Genomic DNA, 20429 nt, shown 5'->3' on the forward strand with positions numbered 1-20429 from the left:
AAACCCCGTCCTACTAAAAATTACCGGGGCATGGTGGCAGGTACTTGTAATCCCAGCTACTTGGGAGGCTGAGGTAGGAGAATTACTTGAATCTGGGAGGCAGAGGTTTCAGTGAGCCGAGGTCCGGCCACTGCACTCCAGCCTGAGTGACAGAGCGAGACTCAATCTCAAGAAAAAGAAAAAATAAAGAAAATTTCTCATTTTTAGTATTGTTTTCCATCAGGAGAGGCTGGGAGTTTTCAAAATCAGCAAATGTGAACTGTTTCATGTTTGTCCTTAATGTCTTTCCTTTTGCATTTTGCTGTTAAAGCAAAAAGCAACATTTTGTCTATGGGTCACCCCATAAATTAGGTACATTTATTCCTTTTTGTGCCAATTGCAATCTTGCTAAACTTTCTGGTCCTACATAAAGGATTTAAGATTTTTCCTACTTTTCTTTAAGCCCTCACCCACCATTTTCTCAATGACCAACTAATCTTCCTACAATTTCTTTGAGGCTCTTCAGGCCTTCCTTCACTAAAACTCTCAAAGTTCTTTCAGCATCCCACTATCTAGTTCCAAAGCAACTTTCCCAGTTTAGATTTTTGTTATGGCAACTCCCTATTTCCAGGTACCAAAATCTGTATTATTTATCTATTGCTGCAGTACAATCTACGTGCAAAACTTAATGATGTAAAATAACAGACATGTTACTTCAAGGTTTCCTTGCAACAGGAACTTAAGTGTGGCTTAGCTGAATAGTTCTAGTTTAGGATATTTCATGAGGTTATAGTCCAGACATTGGCCAGGGCTGCAGTTATCTGAAAGCTTGAATAGCTTTGGAGGATCTCCCCTTGCCCTTTTTTTTTTTGACAGAGTCTTGTTCTGCCACCAGGCTGGAGTGCAGTGGCATGATCTCTGCTCACCGCAACCTCCGCCTCCTGGGTTCAGGCAATTCTCCTGCCTCAGCCTCCTGAATAGCTGGGACTACAGGCAAGTGCCACCAAGCCCAGCTAATTTTTTGTATTTTTAGTAGAGACGGGGTTTCCCCATGTTGCCCAGGATGGTCTCGATCTCCTGACCTCGTGATCCACCCACCTCGGCCTCCCAAAGTGCTGGGATTACAGGCTTGAGCCACCACACCCAACTGGATCTGCTTTTAAGGTGGCTCAGTCATATTGCTGTTAGTAGGAGACCTTGGTTTCTTGCCATGTGGACCTTTTCATAAGATAGTTGGATAAGTGTGGGTTTTTTGTTTGTTTTTTTCAGACAGGGTCTCACTTTGTCACTCAGGCTAGAATGTATGGTGCAATCATGACTCACTGCCACCTGTCTCTTGGGCTCAAGCAGTCCTCCTGACTCAGCCACTGGAATTACAGACATGTGCCACTATGCTCAGCTAAATATTGTATTTTTTGTAGAGATAGGGTTCTGCCATGTTGTCCAGGCTGGTTTCGAACTCCTGCCTCCTTCGGCCTTCCAAAATGCTGGGATTACAAGTGCGAGCCACCATTCCAGGCCTGATACGGTCATAAAACATAGCATCTGACTTCTCCCAGTGCAAGTGATGCAAGACACAAAGCAAAAATAAGGCCACAATACCTTTTATAAACTAGACTCATAAGTCATACACCTTCATTTTCATGTTATCCTTTTGTTGGAAGTGAGTTATTAAGTCTGGCCTGCACAGTTTTAGTTACAACATTTTATCGTATTTATATATATTGTGTTGTATCTTACCAATTTTTATTTCATGCACGCACAAACACACATGGAAAACACATACATAACAAAGAATCTTTTCATATATTGTTTTGTTGCTTGCATTTTTTTTTTTGAGTGGATTTTCACTCTTTTTGCCCAGGCTGGAGTGTGATGGCACGACCTTGGCTCATGGCAACCCCTGCCTCCTAGGTTCAAGTGATTCTCCTGCCTCAGCCTCCTGAGTAGCTGGAATTACAGGCATGCACCACCATGCCCAGCTATTTTTGTATTTTTAGTAGAGGAGGGGTTTCTTTGTTTTGGTCCAGCTGGTCTCGAGCTCCTGACCTCAAGTGATTCGCCCGCCGCAGCCTCCCAAAGTGCTGGGATTACAGGCGTGAGCCACTGTGCCTGGCATTTTTATGCTTTAACTCTTTCAGGTAGAAATAAGACACAGAGGGCAGAAAGACTACAGATTTTAAAGATAAATTCTATTAAGGGAAACAGTGACTAATGAAATTACATTTTTGTATTTTTCTGGCCTCATTTCAATTAATGTATAAAATTGAACTTCATTCAAAAGTGTTTATTAACAAAAGATATTGTCTTATTTTATTCACTGGCATTTTAAGGTTTTTCTCTTCTTGTTGAGGTTTTTTGTCCAAAGTTCTCAAAGACTATCTTTTTTTTGAAAGTGAATAAATGTTGAGATCGCCTGAAAGAATTCTTAATGTAGAAAAACAGTCAATAAAATAGATTGTTATGATTGGGTAAACTTAAATCTACTAACCATTCATTATTTTTCAAATATAGATGGACAATTATTAACAAGTAATGAAAGCGAAGATGATGAGATTTTCCAAAGAAAAGTTAAAAAAGCAAAAGGAAATGTTTTAAACTCTCCTGAGGTGAGTCTTCCAGTAATTGCAATAGTGTAATCATATCAAAGGCTCTTTTCCTTCTATACTTGGACTTCTGCTGAGACTTTTGTTACCTTTTACTTTATTTACTTGCTTTAGGATCAGAAAAATAGTGAAGTTGATTCTCCGCTTCATGCTGTCAAAAAGCGCAGATTTTCTATAAATAGAGTAAGTAAATAACAGATAATGTATAATAATGCAAATTCCTTTGGGATAAAAATTACAAGAAAAATATATGTATAGATAAATGTAGGTATTTTTAATCCTTAATAGAAAGGTTGATATTCTATTGTATGTGATTGGAATTTCTAGCTTCTGTTAGTTTTCAAAGATGTATTCACTGTAAACTTTCCTAAGCACAATAAATATAATTATTAAACAATTTTAGACTCTCTGAAAACCATCCTGTTTTTGTCAGTATACGTTAGCAGTTCAGCAAGTAGGTATCATTAAATACCTAGTATGTGTCTATTGTGTAAGTTGCTGGGGATTCTCTAAGGAATATATCCTGGTACTATACTTACCTGGCAGGGAAGTTACCATGATCACAAAGGTGGTTTTCCCAGGGCGAGGCTAACCCATTGCACTCCGGATGTGCTGTGACCCCTGCGATTTCCCCAAATGTGGGAAACTCGACTGCATAATTTGTGGTAGTGGGGGACTGCATTCGCACTTTCCCCTGGTAAAAGAAAAAAAAAAGTAAAGAAAAGAAAAGAAATAATATATCCTGATAGTGTCTTAAGTCACCCAGTAGGAGAGATAAAGGAGTAAACAGATAATCTCAGCATAATTTTTAAAGTTGAATGATGGGAAGTTAAGCCCTTAACTTTGATCTTGGGATCTTCTGGCAAGCTTCTTGAAAGTCATACCTTAATTAAATCTTAAACTGAATGTGGCAGCTAGCCAAAGAAAGGAGAAGACAAGGCATTGTTAACAAAATGAACAGCTTAAAGAAAGACCCAAAGGTGAGAAATGACATGTCTATGTTATTAGATTGTAAAGACAAAAGAGTTTCAAGAAGTAAAATTGGAGAAAAATTGAAGTCAGGTATTAGAAGTGCTTATTCTTTCATTTGATCACTGAATGAGTTTGAAAGAAGGAAAGGAAGGAGTCCAAGATGACTCTGGTTGCCTTGAGCTGTTTGGCAAGTGTGTTACAGATTTAGGCAAAACAAGAAAGAGATGGTAAGCTAAGTGTTGTGCAGATTAGAGTGTGAGGTTCCTGTGGGATAGTAGAGTCATAGTGTCTGGCAGGCATTGGTGACTGAATCTGAAGTTTGAGTAGATGGGCAGATGATGTATAATAATGCAAATTCCTTTGGGATAAGGTTAATGATAATCATCAGTTTATAGCTGATAGCTAAATTTTGAGACTAGCAAATCTTGTCTGTTTTAATTCTCTAATACAGTCTAGGATAATTTATGTAAAATTACAGATGCTCCTCAACTTAGAATAGAGTTGGATCCTGCTACACATCATAAATTGAAAACATATGTTGAAAATGCATTTAATGCGCCTAATCTACTGAATATCATAGCTTATCTTAGCCTACCTTAAATGTGTTCAAAACACTTATATTTTGGCACACTTACCTAACACAAAGCTTATTTTATAATAAAGTGTTGCACTTTGGTGAAGTCTAAAAATCGTAAGGTTTAAGTTCCCATTGTAAGTTGGGAACCATATGTAATTAAAAATGCAACCGGTCCGTATTAACCTTTTGTACTCATAAGACCTCACGAGAAGAACAACTTGCTACCTTAACTAGAAGAAATGAATTAAAATATTAATAATACTGATGATCAATCTGTTTTAAACTAAATTTATTCCTGTTAATTGAAATGATATTGATAAACTTTTGATTCTTTTGACTGGTTTTATATTATTCTGTAAGAGATATGGTGGTAGGCCTCATAATCAAAACTCGTTATTGTTATATTGGTTTCAAAGGATTCCTATGTTTGGACTGCTTTTGATGGCCGATGGCCAAATTTATAGACTTGTTCTTTGTGAAGTTTTTGAAGATCTTCTGAAGGAAATACTGTTAAACTAAAAGTATCAGTTTTCTAAGTCACCATAGTGTTTGCAGAAAAAAATAAAAATAAAAACTAAAAGTGTGTTTTCATCAAATATATTTGATGTGATACTATATTGAATGAATACCTATACTAGTATTACTTATAACCTAATTTAGTATTTTAGCATTTTAATATTACCTATTTACTTTTTCATTCTTAAGTATTTATAACATAAATAATATATATTTATAACATCACTCTGAGTTGTGAGAGTAATTTTAATTGATCTAGGAAGAAAATACTGGGCCAGATATTTTAAAAGAAAAAAATGAAAAAAGAAACAACCCTTGAGAAATGCACTAAAATAAAAAAAATTCAACTATTTTTTCTTATGCAAGATTTATGTTGAATTATTATAGTCAGAATTATCATCTAGTGATGAGAGTGAGAATTTTTACAACCCATATTCACAATTAGAAGACTTCAAGGTTTGTAACAGGAATGCCAGAAGAGGCATCAAAGTCCGAAAGAGACAGAGTCACCTAAAGGTAATCTTTTTTTTTTTTAGCTTATTTTATATATATATATGTGTGTGTTTATCAGTAAAGATCATTGGTTTTACATCAAAGTAGATTTCTCTATGAATTCTCTTTATAGAAAAAACTGTTACATATTTTGACACCCATTTAGTTTTTCTACTAGAATTAAATTCAAAGTATAGTTTTTTTGTTTTTCTTTGTGTTTTGATACTTTATCTTGCAGTGTTATATTACTTTGAATGAATATCAAAAAACTCAAGTGTACTGAGAATTTATGTTTCAAATTGAACAATATAGAGTTAGAAATTTGAGTTTTAACATATTTGCTTTTATGATCATCATATTGTTTTTCTTATTTCTGTCCAATTTTCAAATACTTGAAAAAGTGTTCTCAGTACCTTTCCTTTCTGATTACATTCTTGTGGTGCAGTAATTTTTTTGAAAGAACTAAGCCTGAAGACTCAGGAGATTTTATGCTTATTAAGAAACATCAAGCAGGCTGGACATGATGGCTCACGCCTCTAATCCCAGCAGTTTGGGAGGCCGAGGCAGGTGGATCACCTGAGGTCAGGAGTTCGAGACCAGCCTGGCCAACATGGTGAAACTCTGTCTCTACTAAAAATACAAAAATTAGCTGGGTGTAGTGGCACATGCCTGTAATCCCAGCTACTCGGGAGGCTGAGGCAGGAGAATCACTTGAACCTGGGAGGCGGAGGTTGCAGTGAGCCGAGATTGTGCTACTGCATTAAAGCCTGAGCAACAAAGTAAGACTTTGTCTCAAAAAAAAAAAAAAAAATTCCCCAGGTGTGGTGGCTCACGCCTGTAATCCCAGCATTTTGCAAGGCCGAGACAGGCAGATCACCTGAGGTCAGGAGTTTGAGACCAGCCTGGCCAACACGGCGAAACCCGTCTCTACTAAAATATACAATATTTTCTCTGGAGGCTGAGACAGAAGAATTGCTTGAACCTGGCAAAAGTAGGTTGTAGTGAGCCGAGATTGTGCCATTGCATTCCAGCCTGGGAGACAGAACAAGACTGTCTCAAAAAAAAAAAACAAGCAGATATGCTGATTTTTACTTTATTTTACTTATGACAGAATTATCAGAATTTTAAAATGGAAATGTAACTTTGTCATTTCTTCTTGGAATTTTTTTCACGCCTGTAATCCCAGCACTTTGGGAGGCCGAGGCTGGTGGATCACGAGGTCAAGAGATCGAGACCATCCTGGTCAACATGGTGAAACCCCGTCTCTACTAAAAATACAAAAATTTAGCTGGGCATGGTGGCGCGTGTGTGTAATCCCAGCTACTCGGGAGGCTGAGGCAGGAGAATTGCCTGAACCCAGGAGGCGGAGGTTGCGGTGAGCCGAGATGGCGCCATTGCACTCCAGCCTGGGTAACGAGAGTGAAACTCTGTCTCAAAAAAAAAAAAAGATGGACTTTTGCTCTTGTTGCCCTGGCTAGAGTGCAATGGCGCCATCTCAGCTCACTGCAACCTCCGCCTCCCGGGTTCAAGTGATTCTCCTGCCTCAGCCTCCTGAGTAGCTGAGATTACAGGCATTTGCATCACACTTGGCTAATTTTCTTTTGTATTTAGTAGAGAGAGGGTTTCACTATGGTAGGCTGGTCTTGAACTCCTGATCTCAGGAGATACACCCACCTTGGCCTCTCAGAGTGCTGGAATTACAGCTGTGCACCACCATGCCCAGCGTAGACATTTTCTATTTTTATTATTTTATTAATCTAGAAAGCATTGATAAGAAATCAGTTTACCAGAATTATTTCCAATCATGAAAGAAAATTATTTCCTCAATAGTATCTTCATGTTTTCTAATTTGTCTTAGCATGTAGCTAGGAAGTTTTTAGATGATGAAGCAGAACTTTCTGAAGAAGATGCAGAATGTGTTTCATCAGATGAAAATGATGAGTCTGAAAATGAACAGGATTCCTCATTACTTGACTTTTTAAATGATGAAACTCAGCTTTCACAGGCTATTAATGGTAAATGTTATAATGATGCTTAAAGTTTTTAAAAATGTTTTTATGTGCTTATGTTTAAACTTTTAATCAGTGTTTAATGAAACTGGACCTTAAAGGCAATTAAATGTGGTATGTGCAAAATATTTATTTGGTCATTTTCATTTGAATTCTTTAATACTTGCTTTATTTTAGACTTGGTTGTTTATAGACTTCTGCTAATTTGAGTATTTCAAGTGTTTAGTGCCTGCTATTGCCTGGTACTATGTAAGGCATTTAAGAACGATATATCAATGAACAAAATAGACAAAGAATTCCTTCTTATGGAGCCTACATTCAAATGGAAAGAGACAATATACATACTAACTAAATTACTTAGTTTACTGTAAGATAAAAAAATCATAGAAAAATAAAAAAGTTGGACAAGATAAGAAAGATTTGGAGTAGCTGGGGATGAGGGTATAAGTAATAGACAAGTTGTAATTTTATTATTTTTAAATTTAATTTTTTAGAGACAGAGTCTCACTCTGTTACCCAGACTAGGGTGCAGTGGCACAGTTATAGTTCACTGTAGCCTTGAACTCATAGGCTCAGGAGATCCTCCTGCCTCAGCCTCCAATAGGACTACAGGCATGTGCAACATGACCGTTAATGTTTTTGGCCTTTTTTAGAGATTTAGTCTCACTTTGTTGCCCAGGTTGGTCTCCAACTCCTGACCTCAAGCAATCCTCTCACCTTGGTGTCCCAGAGTACTGGGTTATAGCTGTGAGCTACTGCACTCTGCCTAGTTGTGATTTTAAATAAGGCAATTAGGAATAGACCTTATTGAGAAGGTGACATTTCATCAAAGACTAGAAGAAGAGAAGTTTAGTGATGTAGATTGTTAAAACCAACTAAAATGCAAAGCTAAATTTATTAAATGTGCCAAGTAAGGGTAGTTTACTTTCAGAAAATGATGTGTTTAAATAATGCTTGAACAGATCTTACATAAAATACATTTAGAGGAAGGTGATTCAGATTGGCTATAACAGAAGTGAGAAATATTCAGATTATCTCTTCAGTAATCTTTCACAGATCTCACCATTTATTCTGTTTTTGCAGTCTCTGATATTATTTAGTGGCAAAATTTCCCAAAGTTCATGATTGTAAAGAAAAAAGTGTTTAATGACAGTGTTCTTAGTATTGCCCTTAATGCTGATATAATTTGCAGGATAAGATTTTATGCCCTTGATATTCATTAATAGAAGTGGCTTTTGCAGGTTTACAATACAATCCAGTGGAAGAATGTTGATACAAAGACAACAGCCAGTGCAAAGGCCCTGAGTCAGTAATATATCTGGCCTGTTGAAGGACTGGAATGAGGGAAAAGGGAAGGTAGTAGGCAGATCAGATAAATAGCAGCCAGTTCATAATCTGACATAATTTAGTAGAATCCCTCTAACTTTTGTGTTGAGAATGACTTACGGGGGGAACAGAGGTAGATTGAGACCAGTTAGGAGACTGTTGGCAGTTCTCCAATCAAGGAATGGTAGTGGCTTCTACCAAGATGGTAGCACTGAGGAGAGTGAGAACGATTGGATTCTGGGGCTGGGCGCGGTAGCTCATGCCTATAATCCCAGCACTTTGGAAGGCTGAGGCTGGTGGATCACGAGGTCAAGAGATCGAGACCATTCTGGTCAACATGGTGAAACTCCGTCTCTACTAAAAATACAAAAAATTAGCTGGGCATAGTGGTGCTTGCCTGTAATCCCAGCTACTCAGGAGGCTGAGGCAGGAGAATTGCCTGAACCCAGGAGATGGAGGTTGTGGTGAGTGAAGATCGCACCATTGCACTCCAGCCTGGGTAAACAAGAGCGAAACTCCGTCTCAAAAAGAAAAAAAGAAAGATTGGATTCTGGATACATAAAGCTGACAGGATTTTCTGATGGATTAGAAAGAAAGGAGACAGTAAGCTTGAACAACAAGAAGGACATTGTCCCTATTATCTGATACTGGGAAGGCTGCAGATGCAACAGTTTAGATGGTGATTAGAGGAGAGATCTGAAATTAATTCCATTTGAGACACAGTATGTTTGAACTATGTACAGTTTCAAAGCTTTTTTTAAAAAAGAACCTCGAAATTCACATGAACTTTTGTTTTTATGTATCATGTCTCAAGTACCATTCATTACATTAAAACTTTAAAAAATGATACGCATAAAAAAACCAGTGTTTCCCGGGTTTCACTTAACTGAAAATTATGAAACATACTTTTTGTTGGCTATGTCTTTTAATATCTTTAGTGCATATTTGCTTTTCAGTCTGGATTTCTTATTTTTCTTGAAACTTCTGTAAATCTGGTACAGTTTTAAGGTCTTTGTATACTTTTATTTTGAGTGAAGAGGTGCTATTTGAATCCTCATTTTCAGAGAGATAGCTAAAGCAGGGAGCTTAAGTTGTCCATGATCACTCAGCTAGATGATCTGATTTCAAAGACAAAACTCCTAACTTTATAGTTTTGAATAATTATTTATAGACATCTTTTAATATATATTATCTTGTGTGTAAAATATTTGTACAAGGTTTGAATCATGTAAATTTGAAATAAATTGAAGTTAAATACCTTGCTGGTTTTCATTTAAATAATTTTGCTACTTTATCTTAAATTCTTATCTTTACACAGATTCTGAAATGAGAGCTGTTTACATGAAATCTTTGCGTAGTCCAATGATGAACAATAAGTACAAAATGGTTCATAAGACACATAAAAACATAAACATTTTCTCACAGGTATGAACTATAGAAATATAATGGAGAATTCCTGGATGGTGATGTTGAAATATGTTCTTGTTACTGACGCCTCCATTTTGTTTCTAAAAGTGGGCTCTCAGAGCTATTTGAGGTAATATCTGCCTAAGGTAAGGAAGGTGGACTAAATGAATTCTTAAGATCCCTTTTTGGTTGGGCCTGGTGGCTCACACCTATAATCCCAGCACTTTGGGAGGCCAAGACTGGTGAATCACCTTAGGTCAGGAGTTCGAGACCAGCTTGGCCAACATGTTGAAACCTTGTTTCTTCTGATAGAAAAATTAGCCAGGCGTGGTGGTACACACACCTGTAATCCCAGCTACTTGGGAGGCTGAGGCAAGAGAATCACTTCAACCGGGGAAGTGGAGGTTGCAGTGAGCCGAGATTGTGCCATTGTACTCCAGCCTGGGCGACGAGCAAAACTCTATCTCAAAAAATAAAAAAGAGGGCCAGGCGTGGTGGCTCACGCCTGTAATCCCAGCACTTTGGGAGGCCGAGGTGGGTGGATCACAAGGTCAAGAAATTGAGACCATCCTGGTCAACATAGTGAAGCCCTGTCTCTACTAAAAATACAAAAAATTAGCTGGGCATGGTGGCGCATGCCTGTAATCCCAGCTACTCAGGAGGCTGAGGCAGGAGAATTGCCTGAACCCAGGAGGTGGAGGTTGTGGTGAGCCAAGATCATGCCATTGCACTCCAGCCTGTGTAACAAGAGCGAAACTCCATCTCAAAAAAAAAAAAACCAAATAAATAAATAAAAAAGATCCTGTTTTTGTTTTTGGTTGATTAAAATTTATTGTTTTCATAAAAATTTTATATTCTGAAAATTATAGGTAATGTCATTTATGGATAACATTTTCATATTAGTCTTGTTTGTTTATAAATTGCCATGTTCAGCTAGGTTATGTGTACTCCCTGTATTTTTATTGTGCTTATTATGTAGCATTTATCTATTATTAGTTACTTTCTACCTGCCTGTTACTAGACCTTACATATCTAGATGGTAAATTACTCTTCCTTTATCCTCAGACTTCTCATTTTCCTCCATAAAGAATGTGCTTAATATATGTTAGTTAAGTGGCTGAATTAATAAAGTAAATGAAACAAATATTAATGAAGATTTCATGAGCTTAGAAGCATATTTTAAATACCTGTTAATTGTCTGAAATAAATGTAAAATATTCTTGTGTTTTTATTGTAGATTCCTGAACAAGATGAAACCTATTTAGAAGATAGTTTTTGTGTTAATGAAGAGGAGTCTTGCAAAAGCCAATCAAGTGAAGAAGAAGTTTGTGTTGATTTTAACTTAATAGCTGATGATTCCTTTGCAAATAGGAGTAAAAGATATAAGACTCGACGTGCAGTAATGCTAAAACAAATGATGGAACAAAATTGTGCACGTTCAAAAAAGAAGTTATCCAGAATTATTTTACGAGATGATTCAAGTGAGGAGGAGAATAATGTAAACGATAAAAGAAAATCTGATATTGCGGTTCACCCAAGCACTGTTAAGAACAAACAACAGGACCCTTGTTTCAATTCAGTGCCTTCTGGACCTTCACCGCAGTCCAAGGAGCATTCTACTCCAATAGTTCATCAATCACCAAAGCACAGAAAACAGCCATCACTTAATTTAAAGGATACAATTTCTGAAGTCTCAGACTTCAAACCTCAGAATCATAATAAAGGGCAGTCTACCACACCACCATTCACTACTGTTGATTCACAGAAAGAATGTAGAAAATTTCCAGTTCCACAAAAGGTATGGATCAAAGAAAGGAAAAATGTCTTCAGATGTTTACCAGAAGTTCTTCTTTTTCTTTCTTATGTGTATGTTTTGTATTAAATAACTAGGTCAAAGAAAAATTAACAAAAAAATGGTAAAGAAAATGTCTTCAAGCAAGAAATCAATACACAAAATTATATGGGCAATTCACAGGATGCTTAGGCTTTAATTTTTTAGATAATGTTATTTCTTTTCTTTATAACACTATGTAAGAGAACTTGATAATTTTATTAAAAGGATGTGGGAAAATAGGACTTTCTGCAAGGTAAAATTAACTGAAATTATGTGTTCAGAACTAGTTCCCTGGCCAGGCGCAGTGGTTCATGCCTGTAATCCCAGTACTCTGGGAGGCCGAGGTGGGTGGATCACTTGAGGTCAGGACTTCAAGACCAGCCTGGCCAATATGGTGAAACTCCATCTCTACTAAAAACTCAAAAATTAGCCGGTGTGGTGGCGCATCCATGTAGTCCCACCTACTCAGGAGGCTGAGGCAGGAGAATTGCTTGAACCGGCGAGGCAGAGGTTGCAGTGAGCCAAAATCGTGCCATTGCACTCCAGCCTAAGTGACAGAGCAAGACTGTGTCTGGGAAAAAAAAAAAAAAAAAGAACTAGAACTAGTTCCCAGATTAACTTTTCACGAAAGTTTTGGGTATGTAAGTCTCTTTTTATTGGGTAAAGGAATTTAGGAGTACCAACTGGTTTCCTTAAAGTTTTTTTCCATTTCCTTTCAGAATGGCTACTAAGTAGTCCAGTTTTGCCTTCTTCCTGTTGTACAATTTCAGAAGAATCACTGTAAAACCGTTTTCCGTTTTTAATAGTTTATAGTTACAGTAATTTTGCTAAGTAGGGGTTAAAGTGATAATAGGAACTGTATATATTGAATCATTTCTTTAAATTGGAGTGAGACTGAAAATAGACTTACCAAAAATTAACAATTTAAAAAATTGACATAAAAATTATATATCTTTATTAAGTATAACATGATGTTTTGAAATATGTATACAATGTGAAATGATTAGATCAAGCTAATTAATACAGTATTACCTCAAGTATTCGTCATTTTTTGTGTTGAGAGCACTTAAAATTTATTCTTGCAGTGATTTTTATAAAATACCTTATAATTAAGTAGAATCACCATGTTGTACATTCAACCTCTTGAACTTACTCTTCCTATCTGAGATTTTGTATCATTTGACCAACACCCCCCGTCCCCATCTTAACCCCCTGCTAACCACTATTCCACTCTCTGCTTCTACTTCTCTTTATCCCCAATGTGTTTCACCACACGCTGCCTTAGCCACAAGCTCAACAGTATCCACACAATGCTCCTCATATTTGTGTTTCCAGTCTTAAATTATCCCCAGCCTTTTTTCCTTTTATTTTGGCATAGTTACTTCCTGAAGGCATTATTAGGAAAAGATTGACTGTATTAAGTATTTGTAATAGACTGGAGAACAAGAAAGTACTTAATTTCTTTGAGCTTCAGTATCCTCATCTATAGTATAAAGTGTATGATGTGTCCTTATGTTGATTTCTACACATCTGGTGGGACATTCACCTCATCCAGTTTTATGGAGTTGATTTCTCAGGGAAAGACTTATTTGTATGAATGGGTCTTAGGGTGTCAGTTTGGTGGGGTGTGTTGGCCTTTGTTCTAGGTGGATACAGTAGTGTAGTCTCTGTCTAGTTTCTTCAGCTATAATTTACAATAGTAGCATTTGCAAGTGTCTCAGTATCCTAAGATTTCTTCACAAGGCAAAGTCCCTCCTGACCCTGGGCTAAGCCTAAACAGTGGAGATGAGGCTACAGAGGCTGGGTGCTTCCACACTGCCCTTTGGGCTTCTAATAACTGTAGGTGCCTATTCACCCCCACACCACACTCCAATGCTCTGTACTTTGAAAAGAGAAGTAAGCACTAGTTAGCACTAACACTTGCAGCAGTATTTCTACTTTGGTATGTCCTAACTAAAAAATAGATAAGGGCAAGTGATACTTTGAAGAAGACTATGAAAAAGGATTAGTAGATTTTAATGGAAACAGGTTTTAAGTTTTCTACTATTATTGAATAAAATTACATATAGTATACTTCTTATTACTTGAAATCAGGAGGGGAAAGAATTTGAGGTAAATTTGAAAAGACATAAAATAGACTCAATACCCTGACAAAAATCTTCGCAGATTAAAAATACTAACATTTGCATTGTCACGTGTATTATAAACAGTATTCCTCGTGTTTTATTTGCTTTTCTGTTTTGTGTTTAGTGTTTCTCGCTAATAAAATATAACTTATTTATGCAGTCTATATATTTTTTTCTGTACTTCCTGACCTTGTTGTCATGTTTAGAAAGCCATACTCTAAGATAACTAAGTACTTCCAGTATTTTCTTCTAGATCTTTAGTGGCCATTTCCTCCTTCATTACATATATTAATTATTTTTTAATGATTTAATAAATGTAAGTGATAATTTCTGAATAATTAAGATGTCGATCATAGGTTAGCATGTTAAAAGGTGTAAAGTTCATCTTTGATGTAGAAAGGTGAAAGGAGTGTTGCTCCCATCTTTACTATAATAAAAAGCCAGTCATCTGCAAAATCATGTTTTCTTGAAACCATTACAGAGCTAAGGTTGTAGGGCAAACAATTAGACTGATATTTAAGGAAAAACAGGCCCCTCCAAAGAAAAACTTGCTGATTCATGGCAATCACTGGACAGTATACAATCTAGTAAAAATAATTCAGCTGGCCAGGCGCAGTGGCTCATGTGTATAATCCCAGCACTTTGGGAGGTCAATGCCGGCAGGTCACTTGAGGTCAGGAGTTTGAGACCAGCCTGGCCAACATGGTGAAATCCTGTCTCTACTAAAAATGCAAAAATACTTAGACAGACGTGGTAGCACATACCTGTAGTCCCAGATATTCAGGAAGCTGAGGCAGGAGAATTCCTTGGAGCAGGGAGGTAGGGGTTACAGGGGCTACAGTGAGGTAGGGGCTGCACTCCATCTCAACAACAACAACAAACTAAACAACCAAAAAAATTAGCCTGGCATGCTGGTGCACACCTGTAGTCCCCGGTGCTCGGCAGGCTAAGGTGGATCACCTGAGCTTGGGAGGTTGAGGCTGCAGTGAGCTGTGATCGCGCCACTGTGCTCCAGATTGGGCAACAAAGTGAGACTCTGTCTAAAAAAAAGAATTTAGCTATTTTTGAATTGCAAAAGGCATTGGACTAATTTAGAACCCCTGGGAGTTGTAGACAGAAGGGGAATTTAAAACCACTTAATGGGCTCTTCTCCACACACTTATCAGTCATTCACAAAAAAGACTGAGAATGAGAAAAATCCATTTTCCTAGTACAGTCCTTGGAGAAGAGACAAGCAATTACTGTGGAAAAGGAACCATGCCCCACCTTATTCCTTCTGTGTTTTCCCAATGGGACAAAAAGCTTTAAACCACTAGGGAATATCAGCAAACTCTATTGCCCTCAGGGCTTAGGTGAAGACTGAAGATCAGGAAGGAAACAAGAAAAATGCCTTCTCTACCTGAGAGAAGGGCAGGAAAACATCTTATGCCTAGACAATTAGAGATCTGTAATTGCTGGGAGGGAGAATGGGATCCCTGAGAAATTCCTATCCTCCAAACCTAGGAACACAGGTCCTGCCCAATACTATGGCTGAACCAGGACACAGAAAACACAAATTCCACACTCCTGGTTCTCCCTCCCACCATCCTAGCAAACACCAAGTAACTAGAGCAATCTGCTAACACAAGTTTGGGAAGAGACTATCTTGCCAAATCCAAAGTCATGAAGATTTTTCTTTATGTTTCCTTGTAGGAGTTTTATAGTTTTAATTCTTCATTGTAGACCTTTGATCCATTTTGAGTTAACTTTTGTTAATGTTATAAAGTAAAATCCAACTTTTGTTGGTGGTGGTGCATGGCTATCTTGCTTAAAATCAGTTGACCATATATGTGAGGGTTTATTTCCAGGCTGTCAATTCTTTGGCATATAAGTCTTTCTGTGCCACTACCACACTGTCTTGATTCCTGTAGCTTTATAGTAAGTTTTGAAATTAGTAAGTCAGAGTTTTCTTTGTTCTTTTTTAAGATTGTTTTAGATATTCAGAGTCCCTTAAAATATATGAAATTTAGTATGGGTTTTCCCATTTATATAGCTCTTAAGAGCCAATGGCATCTCTTTTTGGAGAGCACATTTATTACTTGTTTAAGGTTTTTGAGGTTCACACAGGTATTGTGTATTCTGGCTACAAGCCTACATGAGGGCTGGAGGGCCAGTGTGTACATACCAATTCTGAGATTTTCCCTCTATACCAGATATCAAGATTGGGAACTACTTTTTGCTTTTATGGAGTAGATTTATTTTGTATTTGCACTTACAATAAATGTTTAACCGTTTTTGGGGACAGAGGTTTGGATATCTAGTACTAATGTTTCCCACACCCTGTGCCTCTGCAAAAAGAGGAGCTCATGGTTCACGGGATTTGGCAGATTACTTTGGAAAGGAAAGCTGGGTATATTCGGCTTAATTAACTTCCAGAATTCTCACTTAATTAACTTCCAGAATTCTCACTTCCATGTTGTTTTTCTTTCTCTTGTCAGAGAAAGTAAGCAATGAACCGAGGTCAGAAACAACATGTCAGTTATGCATTTTTAAGTATTTTTTAAAAACTAAACAGGTTAAGTTGTTTTTAGCTGGTGATACTTTCTGGTTATCGAATCTTCCTATTATTTTTCAAAAATGTCTTCTCTAGTTTCCTTATTCTTCAAGATGAACTCTAATCTGCTGGTTATATTACCTTCTATTCTGTAGGCTAAAAATTGTAATTTTCTTTTTTAACACTTATTTCCTTTCCTGTTCATTTTTAGACTTTCTCCTATTTCTTTACATACTACTGTTCTTAGCTTCTGTTGTTAATTATAGCTTTACAGTTTTTTGAGGTATAAGAGTAGTGACTTATTTATTCCTTCATTTATTGTCACTTTGGTCAAGTTAAAGGAGGAAAACTGGACATTATCAGGGAGGAAAATCAACTTTGGGTGTGAGATGTTTTTAATGTATTTAACCTGATTTTATGTATTTTATGTATTTAACCTGATTGTGACCAGTGTTTTCCACTTTTTCAGGATGGTAATGCTTTGGAGGATTCTAACACTTCAGGGGCATTCTGTTCCAATTCAAGACGACATTTAGCTGGGACACATACTTCCCTTAGACTTCTACAGGAAGGAAAAGGAACCTGTATTCTTGTAGGTGGTCATGAAATCACTTCTGGATTAGAAGTAATTTCTTCCCTAAGAGCAATTCATGGCTTACAAGTAGAAGTTTGTCCTCTTAATGGCTGTGATTACATCGTGAGTAACCGCATGGTGGTGGAAAGGAGGTCTCAATCTGAGATGTTAAATAGTGTCAATAAGAACAAGCTCCTTGAGCAGATCCGGCACCTGCAGAGCATGTTTGAAAGAATATGTGTGATTGTGGAAAAGGACAGAGAAAAAACAGGTTTGTATTTTTAAATATCTTTGTTTATAAGACTGTAAAGGAAGTTGAGGGTTAACTTAGTTTATTCTTCTATTATTAGCATGTGGGAAACTCTTAAAATAGAAACACCTGACTGGTGAATGTCATTTCATATTTTCACACAGCCATAATGGTTTTCGTTAGTCAGTGTATTTAAATGCAGCTTATCAGAACTGAAGGATCAGAAATTGAAGGCAAGTCTGCCAAACCTAAGACTTTTTCAGGAACCCTTGAAGAATGAGGACCTTAAATAAGGCAGCAGCGGGGAGAAGTATTTGGGAGATGTTTAGGATTAGCAAGAGTTGGTGGAAGGGGTTGAGAATTACTAAGTTGACCAAATTCTTGGTTATTGGGCAGTTAAGTAGTGGTGCTGTTTATTGCAATTATGAACAGATATGAGGGGCAAGGGAAGTTCAGTTCTGAACATGTTAAGATCAAGTTCTCAGCGGGTCACTGAAGAGGGTGCCTAGGATGCATTTGGACATGCAGGATTGGAGCTTAGGTAGAGAATTTCTGCAGTTGTGGCAAGCCCTCAAGAACACTGAAAAGATCATGAGATGTGGAATCAGAAGACACTGGCTTCTCTGTGTGATTTCTGGTTTCTCTGTGACATTGCATTGACAAATCTCTCCCTCTGGGGAACTGATAATACACTTGTCCTACTCATCTTGTGATATTACGAGGACTAAGTAAAATCATGTAAGTGAAAACTACTGTGGAGCAATTGAAGAATTATACTTTCGGTAATAGTGTAGTTTATGTAAAATATCGGTGTGGGAATTGGGCAGCTTTTTCATCCCTGTGCTGTCATTGGTGAACCATGTGGCCTTAGATAAGTCATTTTATCTTTTGGTTAGCCAATTTTTTTTTTCTTTTTCCCCCCTTTTTTTGAGACAGAGTCTCGCCCAAGCTGGTGGGCAGTGGTGCCATCTTGGCTCACTGCAACTTCCACCTCCCAGATTCAAGCAATTCTCCTGCCTCAACCTCCCTAGTAGCTGAGATTACAGGTGCCAAACACCACACCCAGCTAATTTTTGTATTTTTAATAGAAATGGAGTTTCACCATGTTGGCCAGGCTGGTCTCAAACTCCTGACCTCAGGAGATCCGCCTGCCTCAGCTTCCAAAGTGCTGGGATTACAGATGTGAGCCACCACACCTAGGCTTCTTTTTAATTTGAAAAGTCAGGGTTAAAGGAAATAGATTTGGAATACACAGGAAGGTAACATGGCAAAAGTTATAGAAAAGTATTAGGGGCCAAAATAGGGAGCACCAATAGAAGTGTTTAAGTAGAATATGGAATAGAAAATGAACAAGAAAGGGTAGGGAAGTAATTGTCAAGATGATATTAAAATGGGTGTACAGGGTATTTGTTGAGTTATTCTTTGGAATAAATAAAATAATTTTATATCAGTTAAACCAATACTTAATGCACCCTTCATCAGAGCTAGCATGAAAAATTAGAGATGAGTACAGTGTTGGCCTTCTGGAGTGAATTATCTAGGAATGTAAGCTCTTCCTTATTCACTCTTTTTTTCTTTTTCTTTTTCTTTTTTTTTGAGATGGAGTTTTGCTCTTGTTACCCAGGCTGGAGTGCAATGGCACGATCTCGGCTCACCGTAACCTCCGCCTCCTGGGTTCAGGCAATTCTCCTGCCTCAGCCTCCTGAGTAGCAGGGATTACAGGCACGCGCCACCATGCCCAGCTAATTTTTTGTATTTTTAGTAGAGACGGGGTTTCACCATGTTGACCAGGATGGTCTCGATCTCTTGACCTCGTGATCCACCTGCCTTGGCCTCCCAAAGTGCTAGGATTACAGGCTTGAGCCATCGTGCCCAGCTTTTTTTATTTTTAAATCGTTGCCTCCAAATCAACTCGCTCTTCTTTGTTGATTCCGGCTCAAGGCATTCATAGTTGTTCCTATTTTCTTTCTCAGATATTTGAGAAACATCAGTTTTAGGGTTTCTCATTAGCAGAATGTGGCACTAGTTTGCTCAATGGTGTAGATCTTGGGATTTTAATAATATAAAGTATATTAATGTTTCTACTTAATATTATTTACTTAAGTTTGCCTTTCCCTAAATGTAAATATTTAGGAGACATATCAAGGATGTTTAGGAGAACAAAGAGCTATGACAGCCTGCTGACTACCTTAATTGGCGCTGGAATCCGAATTCTTTTCAGTTCCTGCCAAGAAGAAACTGCAGATTTGCTAAAGGAACTGTCCTTAGTGGAACAAAGAAAGAATGTTGGTATTCATTTTCCAACAGTAATGAATAGTAGTAAAAGTGAGGCACTCCAGTTTTATTTAAGTATTCCCAATATAAGTTACATTACTGCATTAAATATGTGTCACCAGTTTTCATCTGTGAAAAAGATGGCTAACAGGTATGTCTGTTGTAATATTTTAAATGATCACTTTAAAAAGATTCTTAAAAGCATTTCATAGAATTTTAATGTTAAAAAAATTTAAGAATAGTGCCTGTTGGATTATTTTATTCAGTAAACATTTTTTGCCTGCCAACATATATTAGTTACTGTATGAAGCTGAGGGACATTAATTGAAAAAAAAGAAAATAGGTGTAGGCATTCCTTTGAGAAGCTTAGAGCTCTGTGGAGAGACAATAAATAGAAGTTACATTTGACCTTGCAATCTAACATTTCTGGGTTGTTCAGTTCTGTATGTAACTAGAAAAATGTTTGAGCATTTTACTAGTTTTGATCATTATATTTCTTGAAGAGGGAGATTTTAGAATATAATTCGTTTTAATTAAAGGCCTACATCAAATGTTGTCTTAGCTTATGCTGCTAAGCTATAAAATACCATAAACTGGGTAATTTATAAACCATAGAAATTTATTTATCCCAGTTCTGGACACTGGAAGTCTGAGATCAGGGTGCCAGCATGCCTGGGTTCTAGAGAGAGCCTTCTACAGAGTCATAGACTACCAACTTCTCATTGTATCCTATCATGGCCGAAACAGAGCTAGCTATCTTTTTACTTCTTCTTATAAGAGCACTAGGATATCCTCCTGCATCACCGAATTCTCTTCTCAAAGTTGCCACTTCCACATACCATCATATTGGGATTAAGGCTTCAACATACAAATTCCGGGGAACACAAAAACATTCAGTTCATTGAAGATACTGAAATTGTTATTGCAGATAATTTTAAGGAAAGGAAACAAGTA

At 37.3% G+C, this 20429-nt stretch overlaps 1 protein-coding gene and 1 non-coding gene across 5 annotated transcripts in view; both read left to right on the plus strand.

Moving 5' to 3' along the window:
* The window catches only part of FANCM (FA complementation group M), an 81589-nt gene that overhangs the window by 55971 nt on the left and 5189 nt on the right, over positions 1 to 20429 (plus strand). For 3 of the 4 annotated variants that reach the window (XM_035260418.3, XM_078334829.1, XM_078334827.1), the window contains 8 exons: positions 2494 to 2588; positions 2700 to 2768; positions 5038 to 5166; positions 7001 to 7157; positions 9796 to 9902; positions 11122 to 11682; positions 16847 to 17222; positions 19335 to 19626. In XM_035260418.3, the coding sequence (XP_035116309.3) occupies positions 2494 to 2588; positions 2700 to 2768; positions 5038 to 5166; positions 7001 to 7157; positions 9796 to 9902; positions 11122 to 11682; positions 16847 to 17222; positions 19335 to 19626 (1786 nt within the window). The remainder of the gene's footprint in view (positions 1 to 2493; positions 2589 to 2699; positions 2769 to 5037; positions 5167 to 7000; positions 7158 to 9795; positions 9903 to 11121; positions 11683 to 16846; positions 17223 to 19334; positions 19627 to 20429) is intronic. The other variant, XM_078334828.1, reaches the window with a different exon arrangement.
* On the plus strand, positions 3117 to 3282 carry LOC118145448 (U1 spliceosomal RNA). The gene has a single exon (XR_004730553.2). It is a non-coding gene; the product is annotated as a U1 spliceosomal RNA (small nuclear RNA).

Source organism: Callithrix jacchus, chromosome 8 (genome assembly GCF_049354715.1).
Source record: "Callithrix jacchus isolate 240 chromosome 8, calJac240_pri, whole genome shotgun sequence".
Taxonomy (NCBI): Eukaryota; Metazoa; Chordata; class Mammalia; order Primates; family Cebidae; genus Callithrix; species Callithrix jacchus.